Raw genomic sequence first — 20057 nt, 5'->3', positions numbered from 1 at the left:
ATAGAAAGGTAATTTTATAAGACATTACAAAAAATGTACACGGCAGCACTCGGGAATGTTGAAAAAGTCCACGGGAACTACACATGAGTTTCAGGAAGTCTTTAGCGATTTTTTATGAACATTATTAATACAGTATGTTATTGCAAAATGAAGCCAGATTAAACAAGAATGATGTAATGTGAATTCGGTAATTATTGAAAATAATTTCTCTATATAGTCTGTATGGGTTTGAGTTTATATGGAAAAAAGTCTAAGGAGAATGCACATAACTTCTCTGAGGTTTCTGATTTTATTTGTGTATACTCTACTTAGGAGTTAGCTAGTGTTTCAGTGGATAATTATTATTGGTTGATTTATACGGCGATGTTTTACAGTAGATCGTGGTTTCCAGGTTAGAACAATTCTAATGTGTAACATGGTTATTTTGTGACTGATCCAGTATACAGCGCTGTGTAGGTATTTGTAAAATTTAAGGGTGGACTTTTTCCATTTATATTTTAAGTGTTAGCTCTATATTTCACGGTAGGTAGCTTTAAAGCTTCTATGCAGATAGCTAACAAGTTTCAGAATATATTTAACAAAATAAGCTATGTTAAATCGAGTAGAATTAATAAGAAAAAATACCCAAAGTTAATAGGTGCTGTGATAAGACATATTTGGATGATTGATCCTTAATTGAATAAATATGCTCTCTATGCATATACTTTGATAATAATGATGGGCAAGCTGCAACCACAATTTGATAAGGAAAATGCTGTTTGTGCAGTTTCAAAGATAACATGATATGGTGGTCATTTCTGTAACCCGGATTTATCAACCTGAAATCTGTTCATTTTGTGTTATTTTTCCATTTTGTGTTATATTATTTAAACGATCCATATATTTTAGGTTATTTCTTTTTCAAAACTAAAAATATTTATATAAATTGTATGAAATTACCCTTAATCATCGTAACCACCATTTTACATTAGTCACTTTCGACTTAATGTGATGTCTGGCTTTGATTTAATGCTGACTATTCAAAAAGAAATGACCCTGTAGATATGCAACAGCTGCTTCTGTTGATTGATTAACTTAGACGATTATGTATTTGGTTTATTCCTTCTTTGCTCTGAAGCGAAGATTTTAAGAAAACATTCTAGTATGAAGTTAATAAGCAAAAGTTATTTAAACGTCCAGTTAATCTGAGACTTCGAAATACGAAGTTTACCTGTGTTCCATATTGCTGTCTTCCTCTTGGTGTTCAGTGTCTTTACTCCCTTGATGGTGGAACAGTGGCGCTGAATAATAGCCATGTGGAACCTATCCATCCTATTACAAGGGTAGGAAATCGACTACAGCTTTTTGGTTTGATTTCAAAATTGTGTGGATTGTTGGGCTTAACTGAGATTACTACATTTCTGTAATATAAAAGGCAAGGTGCCAGTGAAAGGTGGAAAAGGTGTAATGTTTAGTAATGATGTTGTGTTTATATTAATGTCTTCCTAAATTGTCTATTTAGAATTAGTTACTATTTTAATGATGTTCAGTATAACGTTAACAAGAAATAATATCGCTGAACTAATTCTGATTAAACTATTATTATATTTGGTGCCCTTAAAAGTATGGGTGATGTTTTTATTAAGAGTGAAATGAGCATAAACAGCATTATTTACTGCCTATGTCATTTCTTTGTACTGTCTTTCATTGAATTTTTTTCCATTCATAATATAAATAAGTATTTTTTAATATTGAAGGAAATAGAAGGCACTTATTCTTCTAAGAAGTCTATAACATCAGTATCTATTATTAAGAATAGTACAGTATTATTATTATTATTATTATTATTATTATTATTATTATTATTATTATTATTATTATTATTATTATTATTACTAGCTCATTTACCATTGAATTAATTTTTCCTCTTATTTGCAGGCACGAAGGTTCACCGTATAAGACGCCCATATCACCACCCATGGGTTCGAGGGCTGGTGCTGGTGGGTACGCGGCGTACCCGGCCGCTGGGGAAACTCATGTGAGCGGAGGTGGTGGTGGCCGATACATGCAGCAACCACCTTACCTATACCCACGGGAACATCACTACATCAGACCAGCGGTAATTCATTACTGAATGAAATGTACAGTTACCCTAGTATTCAATGTGTTCATGTATGGCCTTGGCCTCCCAACAAGAAAACGACTCTAGTTATTCAAGGAAGTCTTAACCTCAGTGGACTGGTTATTCAAACAAGTCCTTGCAGCTTTTTGGTCTCCAGTTATTCAAATAAGTCCTTGGAACTTTTAGGACCCTTCTTTCAGCCTATGGCCTCTGGTTATTTAAATGTTGCAAGTCCTTAGAGCTTCAGGGACTCAGGTTATTCAAATATGTCCTTGCAGCTTTTTGGCCTGGTTATTCAAATAAATCCTTGCAGCTCAAAGGACTCAGGTTATTCAAATAAATCCTTGCAGCTCAAAGGACTTAGGTTATTCAAATAAATCTTTGCAGCTTTTTGGCCTGGTTATTCAAATAAATCCTTGCAGCTCAAAGAACTCAGGTTATTCAAATAAATCCTTTCAGCTCAAAGGACTCAGGTTATTCAAATAAATCCTTGCAGCTTTTTGGATTGGTTGTTCAAGTAAGTCCTTGCAGCCTTCTTGGGCTCCAGTTACTCAAATTAGTCCTTGCAGCTTGAAGAACTCGGGTTATTCAAATAAGTCCTTGCGGATTTTTGGAGCCTGGTTATTCAAAAAAGTGCTGGCAGATTTATGGTTGAGGGTGCAGAGTTCCTTTTTCAGTGAGGGTTTGAATTCCTCAGTGACTTCTGTCAAGCCCCAGAGGACAACCTCGTACACATTAATTGCTATTATTAGTGCTCTATAAACGAGTTCAGAACATAGTTATAGGAGCTGGCTTGACAAAAGAATATTTCAAAGTAAAACTAAAGGCTCTGGTGGCCTTTTAAGAGGTCCAAATTTGAAATCTGTCAAATTAGTTTTTATATAAGTGCTCAGTATTAAATATAAAAAAATATAGAGAGAAAAAGGTGGAAGTAAAGCGCAAGGTACGTGAGGCAAAGAGGGCAGCTGACCTGAGGTGGGGTCAGGGATTGGGTCAGTCATATGAAGAGAATAAGAAGAAGTTTTGGAAAGAAGTGAAGAGAGTAAGGAAGGCTGGCGCAAAAATTGAAGAGACAGTGAAAGATGGAAATGGAAGGTTGTTAAAAGGAGAGGAGGCAAGGAAAAGATGGGCGGAATATTTTGAAAGTTTGCTGAAGTTGAGGATAATAGGGAGGCAAATATAACTGCTGTTCCAGGTGTTGAGGTGCCAGTGATGGGAGATGAGAATGAGAGAGAGATAACAATAGAGGAAGTGAGGAGAGCACTAGATGAAACGAGAGTAGGAAAAGCATCTGGTATGGACGGTGTGAAAGCTGAGATGTTGAAGGAAGGGGGTGTGACTGTACTTGAATGGTTGGTGAGATTGTTTAATATGTGTTTTGTGTTGTCAATGGTACCAGTAGATTGGGTTTGTGCATGTATTGTACCACTATATAAGGGTAAGGGAGATGTGCATGAGTGTTGTAATTCAAGAGGTATTAGTTTGTTGAGTGTAGTTGGAAAAGTGTATGGTAGAGTACTGATTAATAGGATTAAGGATAAAACAGAGAATGCAATCTTGGAAGTACAGGGTGGTTTTAGAAGAGGTAGGGGTTGTATGAATCAGATTTTTACCGTTAGGCAGATATGCGAGAAATATTTAGCAAAAGGTAAGGAGGTGTATGTTGCGTTTATGGATCTGGAGAAAGCATATGATAGAGTTGATAGGGAAGCAATGTGGGATGTGATGAGGTTATATGGAGTTGGTGGAAGGTTGTTGCAAGCAGTGAAAAGTTTATACAAAGGTAGTAAAGCATGTGTTAGAATAGGAAATGAAGTGAGTGATTGGTTTCCGGTGAGAGTGGGGCTGAGACAGGGATGTGTGATGTCGCCGTGGTTGTTTAACTTGTATGTTGATGGAGTGGTGAGAGAGGTGAATGCTCGAGTGCTTGGACGAGGATTAAAACTGGTAGGCGAGAATGACCATGAATGGGAGGTAAATCAGTTGTTGTTTGCGGATGATACTGTACTGGTAGCAGACACAGAAGAGAAGCTTGACCGACTAGTGACAGAATTTGGAAGGGTGTGTGAGAGAAGGAAGTTGAGAGTTAATGTGGGTAAGAGTAAGGTTATGAGATGTACGAGAAGGGAAGGTGGTGCAAGGTTGAATGTCATGTTGAATGGAGAGTTACTTGAGGAGGTGGATCAGTTTAAGTACTTGGGGTCTATTGTTGCAGCAAATGGTGGAGTGGAAGCAGATGTACGTCAGAGAGTGAATGAAGGTTGCAAAGTTTTGGGGGCAGTTAAGGGAGTAGTAAAAAATAGAGGGTTGGGCATGAATGTAAAGAGAGTTCTATATGAGAAAGTGATTGTACCAACTGTGATGTATGGATCGGAGTCGTGGGGAATGAAAGTGATGGAGAGACAGAAATTGAATGTGTTTGAGATGAAGTGTCTGAGGAGTATGGCTGGTGTATCTCTAGTAGATAGGGTTAGGAACGAAGTGGTGAGGGAGAGAACGGGTGTAAGAAATGAGTTAGCGGCTAGTGTGGATATGAATGTGTTGAGGTGGTTTGGCCATGTTGAGAGAATGGAAAATGGTTGTCTGCTAAAGAAGGTGATGAATGCAAGAGTTGATGGGAGAAGTACAAGAGGAAGGCCGAGGTTTGGGTGGATGGATGGTGTGAAGAAAGCTCTGGGTGATAGGAGGATAGATGTGAGAGAGGCAAGAGAGCGTGCTAGAAATGGGAATGAATGGCGAGCGATTGTGACTCAGTTCCAGTAGGCCCTGCTGCTTCCTCCGGGGCCTTAGATGACCGCGGAGGAAGCAGCAGTAGGGGAGTCAGCATTATGAAGCTTCATCTGTGGTGGAAATGTGGGAGGTTGGGCTGTGGCACCCTAGCAGTACCAGCTGAACTCGGTTGAGTCCCTGATTAGGCTGAAGGAACATAGAGAGTAGAGGTCCCCTTTTTGTTTTGTTTCATTGTTGGTGTCGGCTACCCCCCAAAATTGGGGGAAGTGCCTTGGTATATAGAAAGATTAGTTTCTTAGTTTTGTATTTCTGAATTAGACTATTCGCCCCCTTGTTTTATGTTGCGGTATGCATGTTTCTTGAGAATTCATGTAACCAGCTTCAGTTATTTTCAGTACATTATACTATTTTTGTACAGTGAAGTACATCATCATCATCTCCTCCTACGCCTATTGATGCAAAGGGCCTTGGTAAGATTTTGCCAGGCATCATCCCCTACTTCGTGCTTCATAGTCCTCAGCCATGTAGGCCTGGATCTTCCTACTCTTCTAGTGCCATCTGAAGCCCAGCTGGACGTTTGGTGAACTAATTTCTCTTGGGGAGTGTGAAGAGTGTGCCCAAACCATCTCCATCTACCCCTCATCATCATCTCATCCACATATGGCACACGAGTAATCTCTTTTAGTTTCATTTCTAATCCTGTCCTGCCATTTAACTCCGAATATCCTTCTGAGGGCTTTGTTCTCAAATCTACTAAATCTATAGGAGATTGTTTCATTGTCATAACAAGACTCGTGTACATAGAGTAACACAGATCTCACAAAACTGATATATACAGTAGTCAGAGTTTTATATGTAATTTCAGGCGATTTGATTTCCAAATTTTACTTAACCTAGCCATTGTCTGCTTTGCTTTTTTTCAATCTTTCACTAAATTCTAATTCCCAAAGACCTTGTATTGGAGATCATAGTTCCTGAATACTTAAATGATTCCACCTCTAATCCCTTCACCTTCCAATGATATTTCATCTTCCATTGCATACTCCGTTCTCATCATCAACGTCTTTCTTTTATTTATCTTCAGCCTAACCTCGTGTGATATTTCATGCATTCTGGACAGTGAAGTACAGGTTTCATATCTTTTTAAACACTACATAGTGTTTCTTCTGCGCGCTCTATACCTATAAAAAGGGGGCAGATTCATTGCTATTTAATTTACTGTTTTATGTCACTTTTTTTAGGTTTTAAATCTTAACTTCAACCGCTATTCAACTACTGTACATTGTTCTCTTATAACTCAAATTGCCGGACCTTTTACCATTTTATTCAATTTGGTTACCTTCCCTCACTTGTCTATTGGGTATTGTGAGAAAGACAACAATATTGAAAAATTGTCTTGGTAATGCCAGATTCTCAAGCTGTTGGTCTATCAAATTTTCTAGGATTAAGGAAGAACTGCCTTTTATGGTGTATGTGTTTCACACCTTTTCTTCTGTTTGGTGTAAGAGTACATTTTATGCTATCCTGTGCTTACAGTTTCCATCATTAATGTATAGTGTTTACCTGCAAAGTACACCGTTGACACAACACAGAACTAACCTACATGGTAATGGTACCATCGTCAATGAGGAACAACCTCTGTAAATTTTAAAAGAATGTTACTGAGCTGTAAAATGGGATATATATGGTAGTGTATATTGTATCTTGGGAAGAAACCCTTTCTAGATACCAGCAATGCTAAAGTAAACAAGTTCTAGAATGGGGCAGTAATCAAACTACAGTACTTTGAATTATGAAATAGTTAATCTTCATCAGTTCATGCTATTTTCCTTGCTAAAGCTGGTCAATATAGAAGGATTTATATTTGGCCAAGACACTAACAATGATTCTGGTACAATTTTACCTTCAAGTATTCATCCAATGCTTCAGGATATCCCTATCCTGTATTCATGTGTGTTTTTTTTTTTCTAATCAAATCATCTTTTAAAGCTTATTTATATTTGTTAATCTTTCTGGCCCTAGCACCTAGTTATTCCCAAATCCCTTACGTTCATTCATTTCTTTCCTGTAGAAATATATTTAGCAACATGCTCATTTTGGGTACTTGTCTATACAATTTTGTTTTTGATTTTTTTAAATTACTTTTATTTAGTTATTTAGTTTTTGCAAGTCTGAGTTTATATTTGTTAGTGTTTCGAACCAACTGCTGTTCTCGGAATAGTTTCTTCACTGAGATTTCCAACATGTTTAATCATTACCTTATGTGTAATATAAGCAAAGGTGAATATTTAAAAACATGGCTAAAAAGCTTTGAGACAGATAAGATTTTATGATTAGTTTCATTATGATAAGAGGCCTAAAACATGTGATGGAAGACAATAACTATTTGATGTTTAGTCACTGAAGAGTGTGTAGGTTAGATATGATAGGAAACAATACAATTGAAATCCCCTTTTGATAGACTGAATCAATGCTTAGTGTAATTAAGAAAGGAACGAGTTTGTATCTTTTTGTGCATTGTCCGTTGTTATCAGACTTTAATTCATAATTCATGTGGTAGTTCATACTCTTTTGTAATGTATTACAGATAATCCCCTTGACAATTTTTGTATTATGGCCTTTGAAAGTAAGCGTTACTTATTAGATTGCTCATTGTCTATATAGTTTTCATGTTCTGATTCGTACTTTAGTTGTACAATTTTCCTCTTTTACAAGCAAAATAATTGCTGTATGGTACTTCTTTCTTAATCTCAATAATGAGCTTTAATTTTCTGCTAAAATATTTTTGCTATACGTATTTGAGAATTATTGATGCATTGCTGGATAAATCAACTTAGTATAATGTGAACTTCTCCAGGACTTATCGATAGAATAAGATACTGTACTGCTCTGAATTTGTTGGGATGCACCTATAGAAGTAGTCAGAATTTAGAACTATGGTTTACATTCATACAGCATTGCATTTAAACACTGCTGATATTGCAGAAATATTTGTTAAATATATAAAAAAGTCAAGTACAGTAATAGTTTTAGTACTTGATTGGCTCATATGAAAAAAAAAAAATTGTTTCTAGTATGATTATTTAGCTTTTATTTAAGTTTGGTTTAGCTAAAGGAAAATAGCCCTGTATAGCTGAAAAAGGATCAGGCATATGTTACATGTTTCCTATTACTGCAGGATAGGGAAGCAGTTGCTCTTAGAGAGTTATGGGAACAGGTTTCCTCATTTAAGGAAGGCACTAATACTGATAGGAACTTATTTGGCTTAGCATAATTGATTTGTTTCTGAGATGCCATTTACTTAATTTTTTGTTCTGCTCATTAAGGGGTCCACTGTCCAGTAGAAATTTTTATAGTATTCACCAATGCTGAAAAAAGTACCCATGTATTCTATTCTCTATACTTTTAGTAATATTTACCTGAGAAAGAGGATAGACTATTTTAGTGCTTCATGTGACTGGCCTTTCTCAAAATTTTGTATGTCCTTTAATCATCATTAGATTGTTGAATGCCGATTATCAAATGTTGCATTAATATTGATAAATTGATAAATTGTTTCACATTTCATTGCAGTCTGACCGTCCGGTGATGCTTCCACACGGGCCAAGAAGACCAACCATTCTGGGACCGTACGGGTAAGAAGGGCCGAACAATTTCAGTGTGGGAGGACATTGTGTTCTGAGTCTATGAAAGATTGAATTGTCCTGTCACTAAGAATATTGTGTCCCAAGATCAAAGAGAGATTACTGTATTTACTGTATTGTTGTGTTTCCTATAATTGTAGAGATGGGGCCTTATAACTTGTAGGGCTTAGCCTCTCTTAGGATTGTAGGGTAGGGCTGATTTAGGCACTAAATAATGCTGGTATTTTAGGCTATGAATTGTAAACAAAATGGTTGAAATTCACGTTGCTCGGAATATATGAAGGCCAGTTGACATTACATGCTAGTTAAGTACTATTTAGTTAAGAGGATAGATGATTAAGGTAGTGCTGTATTTTGGCTGGCAAATTTTAGCTGATCAGTTGCTTTGGTTTTGTCTTGAATGGGATGTTTCAAAAAAAAAAAAAAAAATTTTTGCAAGAATATTTTCTGTCATTGTTCATCTAGGATCAAATAGAGATAACAGTTAAAGTGGTACAGTACAAAAAAACAAAGTAGCATGAATGATTTGGGTGATAAGTATTGGTAACTTTTGTATGACACGGCATTCTTTTTAAATTTAGCCGATTTGGTTAGACTGTATGGATTCCTACCCAAGTTCATCCGGGCAAAGTATGGGTCATCATGATCAACATGCCATCAGATTTGTCAGGTTTATCATAGATTTGAAATTTTGGTTGAATAATGTTTCAAGTGTAGGGATCTTTGCACATCTATGAAGTATTTTAATACAATTTATATTCCAGTTTTGTAATATATTTATCACAAAAACAATGTTTCATGTTAGCGTAAATATTCTATGCAAACTAATGTTGATATAAAGTGTTGGGGTTTGTATGGGTATAGTGCTGCTTAAGGAAATTACTAAGGTTCAAAGCCTCCAAAATTTTGAATTTATTTTGTAACCAAAAGCATTTTTTTCTTGTAATTAGAAATTTCATCTGAGAGATAGGGTTGAATAAATAACCAGGAAAGTGTAAATATTGACAGAAATAAAGGGATAGAATTTTTATTTTAGAGGTAACCATATAAGCAGAACTTATGCTGCCTTCACCCATTTGAGAAAGACAGAGCAATAGATTTAGACTGATAAGCTTACACTCTACATTCAGCTTATGTGCTGTTTCATAGCGCTGTGCATTCTTTTCAAGAGAGACAACTGAATTCCTGTACAGTAGTTATTTTATGTATGATACTTTAACAATATGGTTCTTAAATTGTAGTTGAAACTATAAATATATATTCAAATCTTGAAAAGTTTGCACATATTTCCTAGTGCAAGTATTCAGTGCGCAATACAGCATTGCAAATTGCATGTTTCCTGAATTCCAGCTCATGGAAGTCCAGTCAGTCTTTGAAAGGTTAAACTGTTGTGTTAGCAACAAAATGTTGAAATTAACGTTAAATTTGGTCCAGAGCGATTCTCGAATAGTGCAATTGTGCCTTTTGTTGCGCACGGTGTGTACCGTTATGTTGATACGTGTGCTGTGATTCTGATTAACAGTGGGTCTAAAGATCCATTCTCCTAACTGTACCACCCTCCCTCCGGCAGGCCATACGCGAGAGGTGGAGGGGCTGATATCTTATGGTATGTGATACAACGAAGAAAATAATAATAATGAAAATTGACAAATAGATTTCTATATATTCCTTCATTCTTTCCCCTTTACCATAGACAATTATCCTTTAGCATACTTGTTTTATTATGACTATAGTTTTATTGTTATTACTATTATTATTATTCTCTTATTTACATTGTGGTGATTGTTATATTTGTTTTATCTTCTAATTTTTTCCCAGTTTATCAAAACTATTCCATATATGTAAGTATATGCAGTACATATATTATGAATGCTATAAGTACTCCATATACTGTACAGTATATGTAATATGAGCAATATATATGGTATTTGTGATGTAACAAAGAGAGGCAAAGATGCAGATCAAGTAATTAGTGATTAGTAATTGGAAGAAAAATCATGGACATCTATATCTACAAAACAAATCAAAATCTCAAAGGGAAAGTCAGAAAAAGCAGAATAGAAATAGAATTTATTGCCAGTTGATAGGTATGTAGTCGACATGTACGCTATTGTTACTTAACCTCCCAAAGGCATTTGTAGGGAAACGTAGTTAAGGAGCTGAGAATATGAACTGGAAAGTTTTATGGAACAGATTGCTATAAAAAAAATACTTTAACCAGACTTGATTTAGAAATGAGTATCGCCTAATTTACATTGATATGTATAATACCTACTTTACATACCACCCAGTTTCACTCTTTATTTCATGAGACATTTAACTCACCTTCTGAGTCTCAAACTCATGAAAATGGCCTAAAGAATTACATTTTGTCATCTGGATGGCCCTATTTTTCCATTACCCCATATATATCTAGTCATCCATGTGCGGAACCCCTTGTGGAACTTTTATTGGCTTTTGTCATTACTTGAAATTTGAAATATATTGGAAGTACTGTAGTAGTTACGAGATTCGGTGCTGAGCAGTGTGTATTCATGACTTCACCTTTATATATGAAAGAGTGAAACTCTTTATCATTTGGAACTACTGAACTTTTCTGTTTTTCCTTCTCTTCCTCTCCATTGCCTTCTGATTTTACTTCTGGTCTGTCAACTGCGGTCTCCTCCAACTTAGTCATCCAACTTTTTCAAATTCACTCGGATCCCTTTATCACTCTCTATAAACAAAATCATTTGGATAAGCTTCCTTAAAGTTTAGAAATATGACAACTAAATATTTACCTGCTTGTAGTCTTACGCAACTCAATGTGGTTTAAGGTAACAGTGTTGATACGGCTGCAAAGATGCAGTGTAAAGTTACTGCACTGCTTTATAAGATTGTTCTCACAGAACCTTAAATTTTGGTTTGCCATATTTTTGCATCATCTAAGGTGTAATGAATAGATGTTATGTGGAGGAGAGTGGTGTTAAAGTTCATCTTGAAGTAATGTCCATTGTTTTAAGTAACATTTTTTAAAACCAAATTTCTTTCTCATTGATCTGCTGAATCTATTTTCACTGCTTTTTATCAGCAGTGGAGCTTTCTCACCATTTGGGGAGTTTTGAAGGGAAAAAGCATTGCTTTAAAAGCATCTGTGGACTTTAAATATAACAAGTTGTGGGACACCCATTGCATACAGCAAACTGTAGTGTTGAATGTCTTGTCATGAGTTCTTCCAATGATTAAACTGAAATTAATGCCTTGATTAAACATGGTTCTCTCTTTCTAATGTGTTACATATAGTTAATTTTTTATGGTTATTTTAGTTTTTGCTTTATTCTTTTTCTGTACATTTGATTTTGTGTGGTCTATTCCTTTTCTTATGCTGTAATTGTGTTTGTCTCTTGTGTATTGCATTGTGTATTTTCTTTTGGCCTATTAGCTGTTTATATTCACTTTGTTATACTGTGTTAGAAGTTAATTTCTTGTTGATGTTGTTACTGTATATTGTAAGTGAATAGATCATAAGTGGAGCAAGCATAAGTTAATTTTTTAGTCATATTGAAGAGAACACAGATTGGATTATAGCAAATTGAAAAATTTGGTATTTTTTTTAAATGAGAGAAATATTTTTACTGAGAATATCAAGGTAGCACAATTCTTAAAAAAAAATTGAGACAGGAAATTTAGAATTTGCTCTGAAAATAAAAGTTAGCACAATTATTTAAAAAAAAAAATGAGATGGGAAATCTAGCATAATTTATTTAACAGTATTATCATGTCAGTTACCAACTTTATAATTATTTTTTTAGGTCCTGAAAAATCACTAGATTAATATACTTAATAATTCTATAAAGCACTGTCATTCTCCCGATGCAAATTTTATACTTATTTTAAGTTTGTCTTATATAAATTAGTTAACTTTTTTGGTGTTCTATAGAATATGCTTTCGTCTATAATCCACCAGTGCTTTCCTTGAGTTTCTTCATCAGTTCCCTTCTCCCATCTGAATGCTTTCCCTCCCGCACTCAAACAGTGAATGTGTATTTGGAGTTATTCACAATAGCAAGATCACCCTCTATCACACACTGCCTTTTATTGTCTTTTGAATATCAAAGTTCAGTACTGATATGTCTGTAATTTTTATCACTTTATTTTTATTTTATATTTTTTACTCTACTCAAACATCTGTAATTTGGAGTATTTTTTTTTTTTTTTTGTGTTCAGTATGATTTTCATTTTTTCGTTTACAATGATGCTACATAGAGTAATTTAGAAACACAGGGTTCAAAGTTATGGTTAGGTAGTTTCCACTTATTACAGGGAACTACAGTATTGTTTTGCAGCAACAATAGTTGTGCTATAGAATCTTGGAAGGGGGTGGCAAGGCTTCTAAGTAATAGATTTTGAATAAGATAGATCAAGATTCAAGAAGGTTATCACTGATTTGTAAATTTCTTTGGCAGTGTTACTGTCAAACTAAAGGGAAGTAGTTATTGCATGAATAGGAAGTTCCTTTGTTTTGATAAGCATACCACCACTTCCAAGATCTTTGGCATTACTGTATTGTTTTTCACTTTTCCTACAGGACACGTCCGGGAAAGGCGGAGAAATTATCCAGTTGCTGGAAAGCCTTGTGTATTAGTATAGTAGTTCAACTGACCCGTGTTTACCTTTTCAGGCCGTACGCAGCCCACGGACGTGATATGCTGCCTGTTGTGGGCGGTAACCCGTTAGCTGTTAGTACCACCATGGACTCCAGTAAAAGGATTAAGCTCTCCCAACCTAACAAGCAAGACAATGCGCGAGCTCCCCTCGTCATCGATACCTCGGACAACAACCACAGCAGCCGGGTTAGTTGACTAGATGAATAGCTCTCTTTTTGCCTTTAAAAAGTAAATGTAGTCTTTGTAAATTCACATCACCAACTTTGTAAGGATGGCCGATTGAACTATAGAGAAATGGTACAACTTAAAAGGGGGTTAATTTATGAAAAAAGATTGTCTTCCAACTTAGTATGTGTCTTTTTCATCGGTTGATACCAACTTGTTGAAGTTTGTATTAATTGACAGCTATATATGAGAGTCTATCCATCCTAATCTCAAATATATTTTATTTTATATCATTAAATATTACCTGTATACTGATCATATAATTTGATAATTCACAAAAATATGGTTTCCATAACTTTTTGTGTAGTACATATTGCCTTTCATAAAGGGTCTCTTTGATTACTCTATTATGATGTAACTTACAGGAGTCCACATACACCCCACAAGTAGAAGCCATCTCCCCAACGCTGCCGTCCGACCCTAGAGATGAATCCCCACTCCGGTCCACCAAAGATGATTTGTTAAAACGTATAGAACAAGTAGACAGAGAAATTGCGAAGGTATCTTTTAAGATCATACATTGTGCATATATTGTAAAATCAATCATTATTTAGTTTAATACAGTATAAAATGTAAAACTGCTTTAGAACATGAATATTTTATTTTGATATTGAATGCAATATTATTTGAAATGCTGTGTATAATGCTTTAATTTTAATAGTTTTGTGCACTCATGTCGGGTTTCCTTTGGAATGTTAGTTCTTACATTACATTTCAGGCGGAATCTAGCATAGCAAAGCTTCGGAAAAAGGAAGGCGAGCTAGAGCAAGCGGCACAAAAAGGTGACGGACCAACAGCAGTTGAAGAAGACACCAAGGAGCCAAAACATCAGAGTATTGCCCAAATTATTTATGCGGAGAATAGGGTAAGGATATTAAGTTATCTCGTTGCCTTTAGACTATAATTTTATTTCTTATGGTGATTATTATTATTACTTCAAGCCAAGCTACAAGCATGGTTAGAAAATCAGGATGCCATAAGCTCAAGGGCTTCAATGGGGGAAAATAACCTTGTAAGGAAAGGAAATAAGAGGAGTAATTAACAATGAAAATAAATTATTTTAAGAACAGTAATAACTTTAAAATAGATCTTTCATATATGAACTATAAAAGCTTGAAAAACGAAGAGGAAGAGAAATAAGATAGAACCAAAAAAAAATGAGAGGAAGAGATATATAGAGCAAGAAAATAAGTGAATAAGTGGAAGAGAAATAATATAGAGAGAAAAAAAAAGAGAAATAATATAGAGAGAAAAAAAAAAGACAAGAGGAAGAGAAATAATATAGAGCAAATAGAACAAGAAGAGAAATAGAGGGTAATATTTTTTATGTAGCCCCAAAAGTACTGTAAAACTTTTATTTCCTCTCGTTTTGAAACTTATTTTTGTTTAGATATCCAGAATACAATAAATATAGTACATAAGTGTTACCATAAAGTATGGAATTTTGTATAAATTACCATTTACTGGCTGTGAGTTTTTCAAGATGTCCATTTTTCAATTATATCACTTTAGACATCTCTTGAAACCAATAGAAACTCTTAAAGAAAGCTTTCGTACTTATAAGCATTAGTAGGGTTATGATCTTAATTTCCTAGTCTTATGCTGTATACGTACAGCATATGGTTTTTATTTTCCAGAGAAGCGCTTTTCATAAGCATCTCTGTAAAAAGATGCAGTTTATACTTTCAGATTTGTGTTTTCAATGTTTAAATGTTAGATAAAGAATTTGCCAAGAAAAAAAGGATTATTTTATCTTGGGATGTCTTTCCAAAGTAAAATGAAAATGCTTTTATCATAATAGGAAAGGGTACGTATAATTGAGACCTAAAATTTTTGCAACTCCAATTTGTCATAATTAAAAGGCTTATATCCTTACTGGATTAATTCACAAATGAAAGTATCTGCACAGCTGCCTACATTGTTTTTATGACTGTGAAATTGTTTATAGAAACATTTTGATTATTTTTTTCATTACATAAGTTTCTCATAGTATAGTTAATCGTATTTGATAACAATTCAAGCAGATAGTATTTTACATCTATAGAATTTTTTTTTTTTCAGAGGATGATAGGTCTTAACATAAAAGAAAGATTGAACTTCAGATATTTTAATAACTTTTTCTATAGCATCTACTGGTTTTTAGGTAATATGCATGAAAAAACAAAACGCCTTCAGAATCAGTAATATTAAAAGCAATTTATGGACTTACTGTTCATGTACTGTGACTGTGTGTAGGAATATTCATTTTCAGTCATTATTATTTTTATTAATACTGTATTACTTCACTAGCAAAACAACTAAGCATACTGTACTTAAAGTAGAATGCTATAGGCCCAAGGGCTCCAAAATCGAAAGCAGCCCGGTGCGGACAGAAAATGAAGTAATGAATAAACTGTGATTGAGAAGTAATAAAAAGAATTTAAATATACTAAGATCGCTATTATAAAATAGATCAGTTAGATATAAACTATGAAACAGAACTTACGTCAACCTGTTCAACAGAGAAGCATTTGAAAGAACTGAATTTCTGAAATTCCGCAGTCTAGGAAGATAATTCCATTGTCTGGCCACAACTGGAATAAAACTTCAAAGATACTCGGGTGTATTGACCCTCATGATGGAGAAGACAAGACTTTAAATTAACTGCGTGAAAAAAAGCTTTGCTTTCTTTTTTCCATACTGGGAAACAAACCTTGAGAACTATTACTAATTTACTTAATAAAAAGTAAATTGTCAGTGAAGGAAAAGTTTATACTTATAATTACACCTTTGTAAATGTGACATCCTAGAATGGTTTTTTTTTTTATTTGTTTGACGAGACCACTCTTATTATATTTCAAAATTATTCAACACTTTTCTTCTTTACAAAGGATTTCAAGAAATGTTTCCTACAGTTTTTGTGTATACTGTACTAACCATCAGGTATTTTACAAAAAATGTCCAAATTTGCTTGCATTTATTAATGGATACCATTTGATATAAATTATATTCTGATTTTAGGTATTGGTTATCTTTACATTTCAACTTCAAAATGATTTTGAAGGAGAATTATTCTATCTTTTTTCATGGTGTATTTTGAGCACAGTATTTAAGGGTCAAATTTTTCATTGATTTATTTTTTTATGAATGTACTAAGTAACACTACTATAATTCATTTTTGTAACTAGTTTCGTGTCCCAAAAACTGTTTAAATCCAGAAGATTCCTACTATACATGTTCCTGATACATTCTTCGGTACTTTTTACTGACTTTTCAAGAATTTGTAATGTCATTGAGGAAGAAAGCTTGACTTTCTTTAAATGACCACCTAAATTTATTGTATTACTGATGTGGCAAGTTTTTAGAGCAAGTAAAATCCTTAGTGGAATTTGGTAATAATCCATTCGTTTAGGAAGATACTTTCAGTATGGATAAGAACTAGGTCGTAATTACTGAATCATTGCCTTAATGAATGATTCTTATCATGGTGAATTCATGTCAGTTTAGACCAGGGATCACCATCAACAATATTCATGATCTTAGGAGACCAGTGGAATTTTGTAGGGCTTGTCCAAGTGAAAAGTGAAAAAATTTAGTTAGGCACAGTTACAGAAATTAGACAGATTGGTTAGACATAATAAAGTAAAAGCAGGAAATAATATCGGCAAAGCCAACTGATTGCTTTAAGAAATACTGTGAAACCTTTACCACCCCTTACAGAGGCTCCATAGTTAGCTGATAGTTGATGGAAGAATCCACTAGGTCAACAGATTCTTGAGAATCTAAAGGGTATTTATTGAACTTTTTGCAATTTGAAATGAATAAAGATATGTTTATACACATTTTCTGTTGATATGTCTTCATTGTCTTGACTGATTTCTGAAATTTAAAAGGCCGCTGAATCACCTGTTTTCACTTGGTAAATTTAAGTGGACTTTTCCCAATTCAATAAATGTTTTACTTTAGCTAGTATTTCAGTGGTGATATGATGATTTTGCGATGAGGTCTGCTTCATACCCTCCCTAATCCTGGCCTGTCATTTTTGTTGAAATTCTTGCAAAAGACTTGGGCTAGCATTACAACCGTTAGCTTACATTTTAGGGGAAAATTATTACTGATATTCAAAATTTGTGTGTGCTTTACCTGGCCTGATGTTTATGAGTTATTGAGGATTCCTTGAAGGGATTAATTATTTAGATAGGTTTCGGGCCCTCGTCTAGACTTTTTGCAAGTTGTCAGGTTTGGTTAGACCACTATACTTATATACTTAGATATAAAAAATGTCTGTATATGAATACCTTCTGGGCATTGTTTGTAATTTTTCTCTTTTTCTTTGCAGAAAAAAGCTGAGGAGTCTCATAATATACTAGTAAAGTTAATACCGCCGACGGAAGTGAAAAATGTACTGGTAAGTTGCTTAGCGTTAATTTTAACCATTTCCAGTACATTGAAATTATAGCCTCCTAACATTTATGATATATTAAATGTCATTAACCATTCCAGTATTTACTTATTATTGGATTTACAATGTTGTGAATTACTGAGAAATTCAAGTCTTGTGCCTCTGCCTTTTTTAGCTGTACTGTATACATAGAGTTCTATATAAAAAAGGTACAGCTACTATTGCTTTTTAAGTTCTCTCTGGTTTGCAGGGTCAGTAAAGATATAATTTCAGTAGTTTTTATTACTTTTAATATTGTGTCGATTCTAGGTTAAAGATAAAAGGCTCCTCTAGTGTGAAATGTAGGGTTCAAAAGGATTTTATTACAAATGACTATTTTTTAGATTGAATTAGAAAATGTCAAAGTAGTATGATGGGTAATACTTGTCAGATATGGACACTAGAGGACCTTTGTTTGTCGGGGTGAATAAAAGCTGACAAAAGAACAAGTAAAGGTCAATGTCTTGAGAGAGATTTTTCTTAGAAGTATATTTAATTTATTTTACAATAGAAATTGTATACATTTAAGTTGTATAGCATTTGCTTTGAGATCAAGTAGGTCACATAATGATTTTTTCTGTGTACTGTGTTGGCAGTGTTGCTAACATTACAAAATTACGGAATGTTTTAATTTTTCGTATAAATTTGATAGTAATTGTTTAGTGGTTTTGAAAGCTACTTTCATTAAATAAATCTTCTCTATATAACCCTTGCTCTTTAGACTAGAACCAGCATAAGTAAACTGTGGCCGGAAAGGGAGAAATAAGCATAGATTTTGTATAAGTAGTAAGATATGTAGGTTCTGATAGACAAACAGATATGTGTTTTCAGCAGCCATTCTTTCATTAGAAAGTAGTTGGCATATGATAGTTTTTCTATGTTGTTGCATAAAAATGGGAGAGCGTTTGTGTAGAGAAATTTTGGGTGACGTTTTTATAAAAATGCACACATTAAATTTAAAAGGAAAGGAAAATGACAACTTCATCTTATGAGAATTGAACAACAAAGGGGAAATAAAAAAAAAAAATTATACAATTCACTATGCTGATATGCTGCCAACTCATTATTGTACTATGTAGACCATAGCAAGAAAAATGTACCTTACGCTTACTAATACTTAACATTCAAAACTATTCCCTACAATGGTTAGCTAGCTTACTACCCTCATTCTTCTATCATCCATCTTTCCTGTCAGCTTTAAAAAATGCATATTGAAAAGGAATGATTAGTATAATGAAGTTTAAGAACGGCTGAGATCTAGTGTAATTTGAACTTGGTTTAAAATGTTTTTGTATGATTAATTCCTAACAGGTATTTTCTTTTCAGCCTCTTTATCATCAACCAACGGATACAGAAGTCTATATGACAAATAAGCGTCAGTATGCAGGATTTAAGAGAAGGCTGATGGAAAATTTCAAGAGACGGCAGGCTAGCAAGAATGAGAGAGACAACAATCTGACTCAAACTTATTCCAAGCTTATGACTGAGTGGTTAAAAAAAGTAGAAAAGGTGAGGTGAAAAGCTTACACTATCGGTATTAATTTTGACAGTTGCAGGTCTTGGTTGGATTTTTTCCCCCTTAGTCTTTTGCGTATGGTTTTTCTCTTTATTTGGAGCCTTCCAACCCAACTTTTTTTTAATGCATGAAATGTCCAAGAATTATTTCTGGGGGTAATGTGAAGTGTCAGTTGCATGTATCAACATATTCAACACATGGATTTTTATAGCTGTGGTGTTCATAAGGATACTTATTGCTAAACATAGGGCAATGAAAGATCAGATTTCTATATAGCCTATATATCCTGTATATCCTGTATGCTAAACATTATAGTGTATAAAATGCACGTAATTTATGTTGAATGTAGGACACACATCAGGCTTTGAGACATTTGGGGGATGTAAAGTATCCATGAAATTGGTTTCACTCTCCCATTCATAGTTTTATCTGTTGTGGGCTTTTGAGTCTCGCTTCATATCGCCATTATCATGTATCGTGGACACTTCTTTTCTAGTGTTAAATTTTCAAGCACCATATTTTGTATTGATACCATGAGGTGCAAGGTAATATCAACCTTCTGTGATTTAGGATAGAAAATCTTTACCTGTATTGGCCCTTTTGTTAAGGACCAAATTTTTTTTATAAGATAAGAGCAATTGAGTAACTAATATCTCCCAATCTAGCATTAGCATCAATACTGAGGCCCTAAAGCTACTAGTGCATATGTATTTTGGGACAAGCTGTTGTGGAAGGTTTCTAGGTAATTTGGCTTGTAAGACAGTGTTCTGGTCTT

At 34.2% G+C, this 20057-nt stretch overlaps 1 protein-coding gene across 8 annotated transcripts in view; it reads left to right on the top strand.

Moving 5' to 3' along the window:
* The window catches only part of Smr (Smrter), a 149405-nt gene that overhangs the window by 93403 nt on the left and 35945 nt on the right, over positions 1-20057 (top strand). For 7 of the 8 annotated variants that reach the window (XM_068350875.1, XM_068350877.1, XM_068350880.1 and 4 more), the window contains exons 2-9: positions 1918-2098; positions 8405-8466; positions 10046-10081; positions 13136-13307; positions 13712-13846; positions 14065-14211; positions 17665-17733; positions 19093-19275. In XM_068350875.1, coding sequence (XP_068206976.1) covers positions 1918-2098; positions 8405-8466; positions 10046-10081; positions 13136-13307; positions 13712-13846; positions 14065-14211; positions 17665-17733; positions 19093-19275 — 985 coding nt within the window. The remainder of the gene's footprint in view (positions 1-1917; positions 2099-8404; positions 8467-10045; positions 10082-13135; positions 13308-13711; positions 13847-14064; positions 14212-17664; positions 17734-19092; positions 19276-20057) is intronic. The other variant, XM_068350876.1, reaches the window with a different exon arrangement.

Source organism: Palaemon carinicauda, chromosome 27 (assembly GCF_036898095.1).
Source record: "Palaemon carinicauda isolate YSFRI2023 chromosome 27, ASM3689809v2, whole genome shotgun sequence".
NCBI lineage: Eukaryota > Metazoa > Arthropoda > Malacostraca > Decapoda > Palaemonidae > Palaemon > Palaemon carinicauda.
Note: the sequence above shows the minus strand (reverse complement) of the source record. Positions and strands in the feature narration are given on the sequence as shown.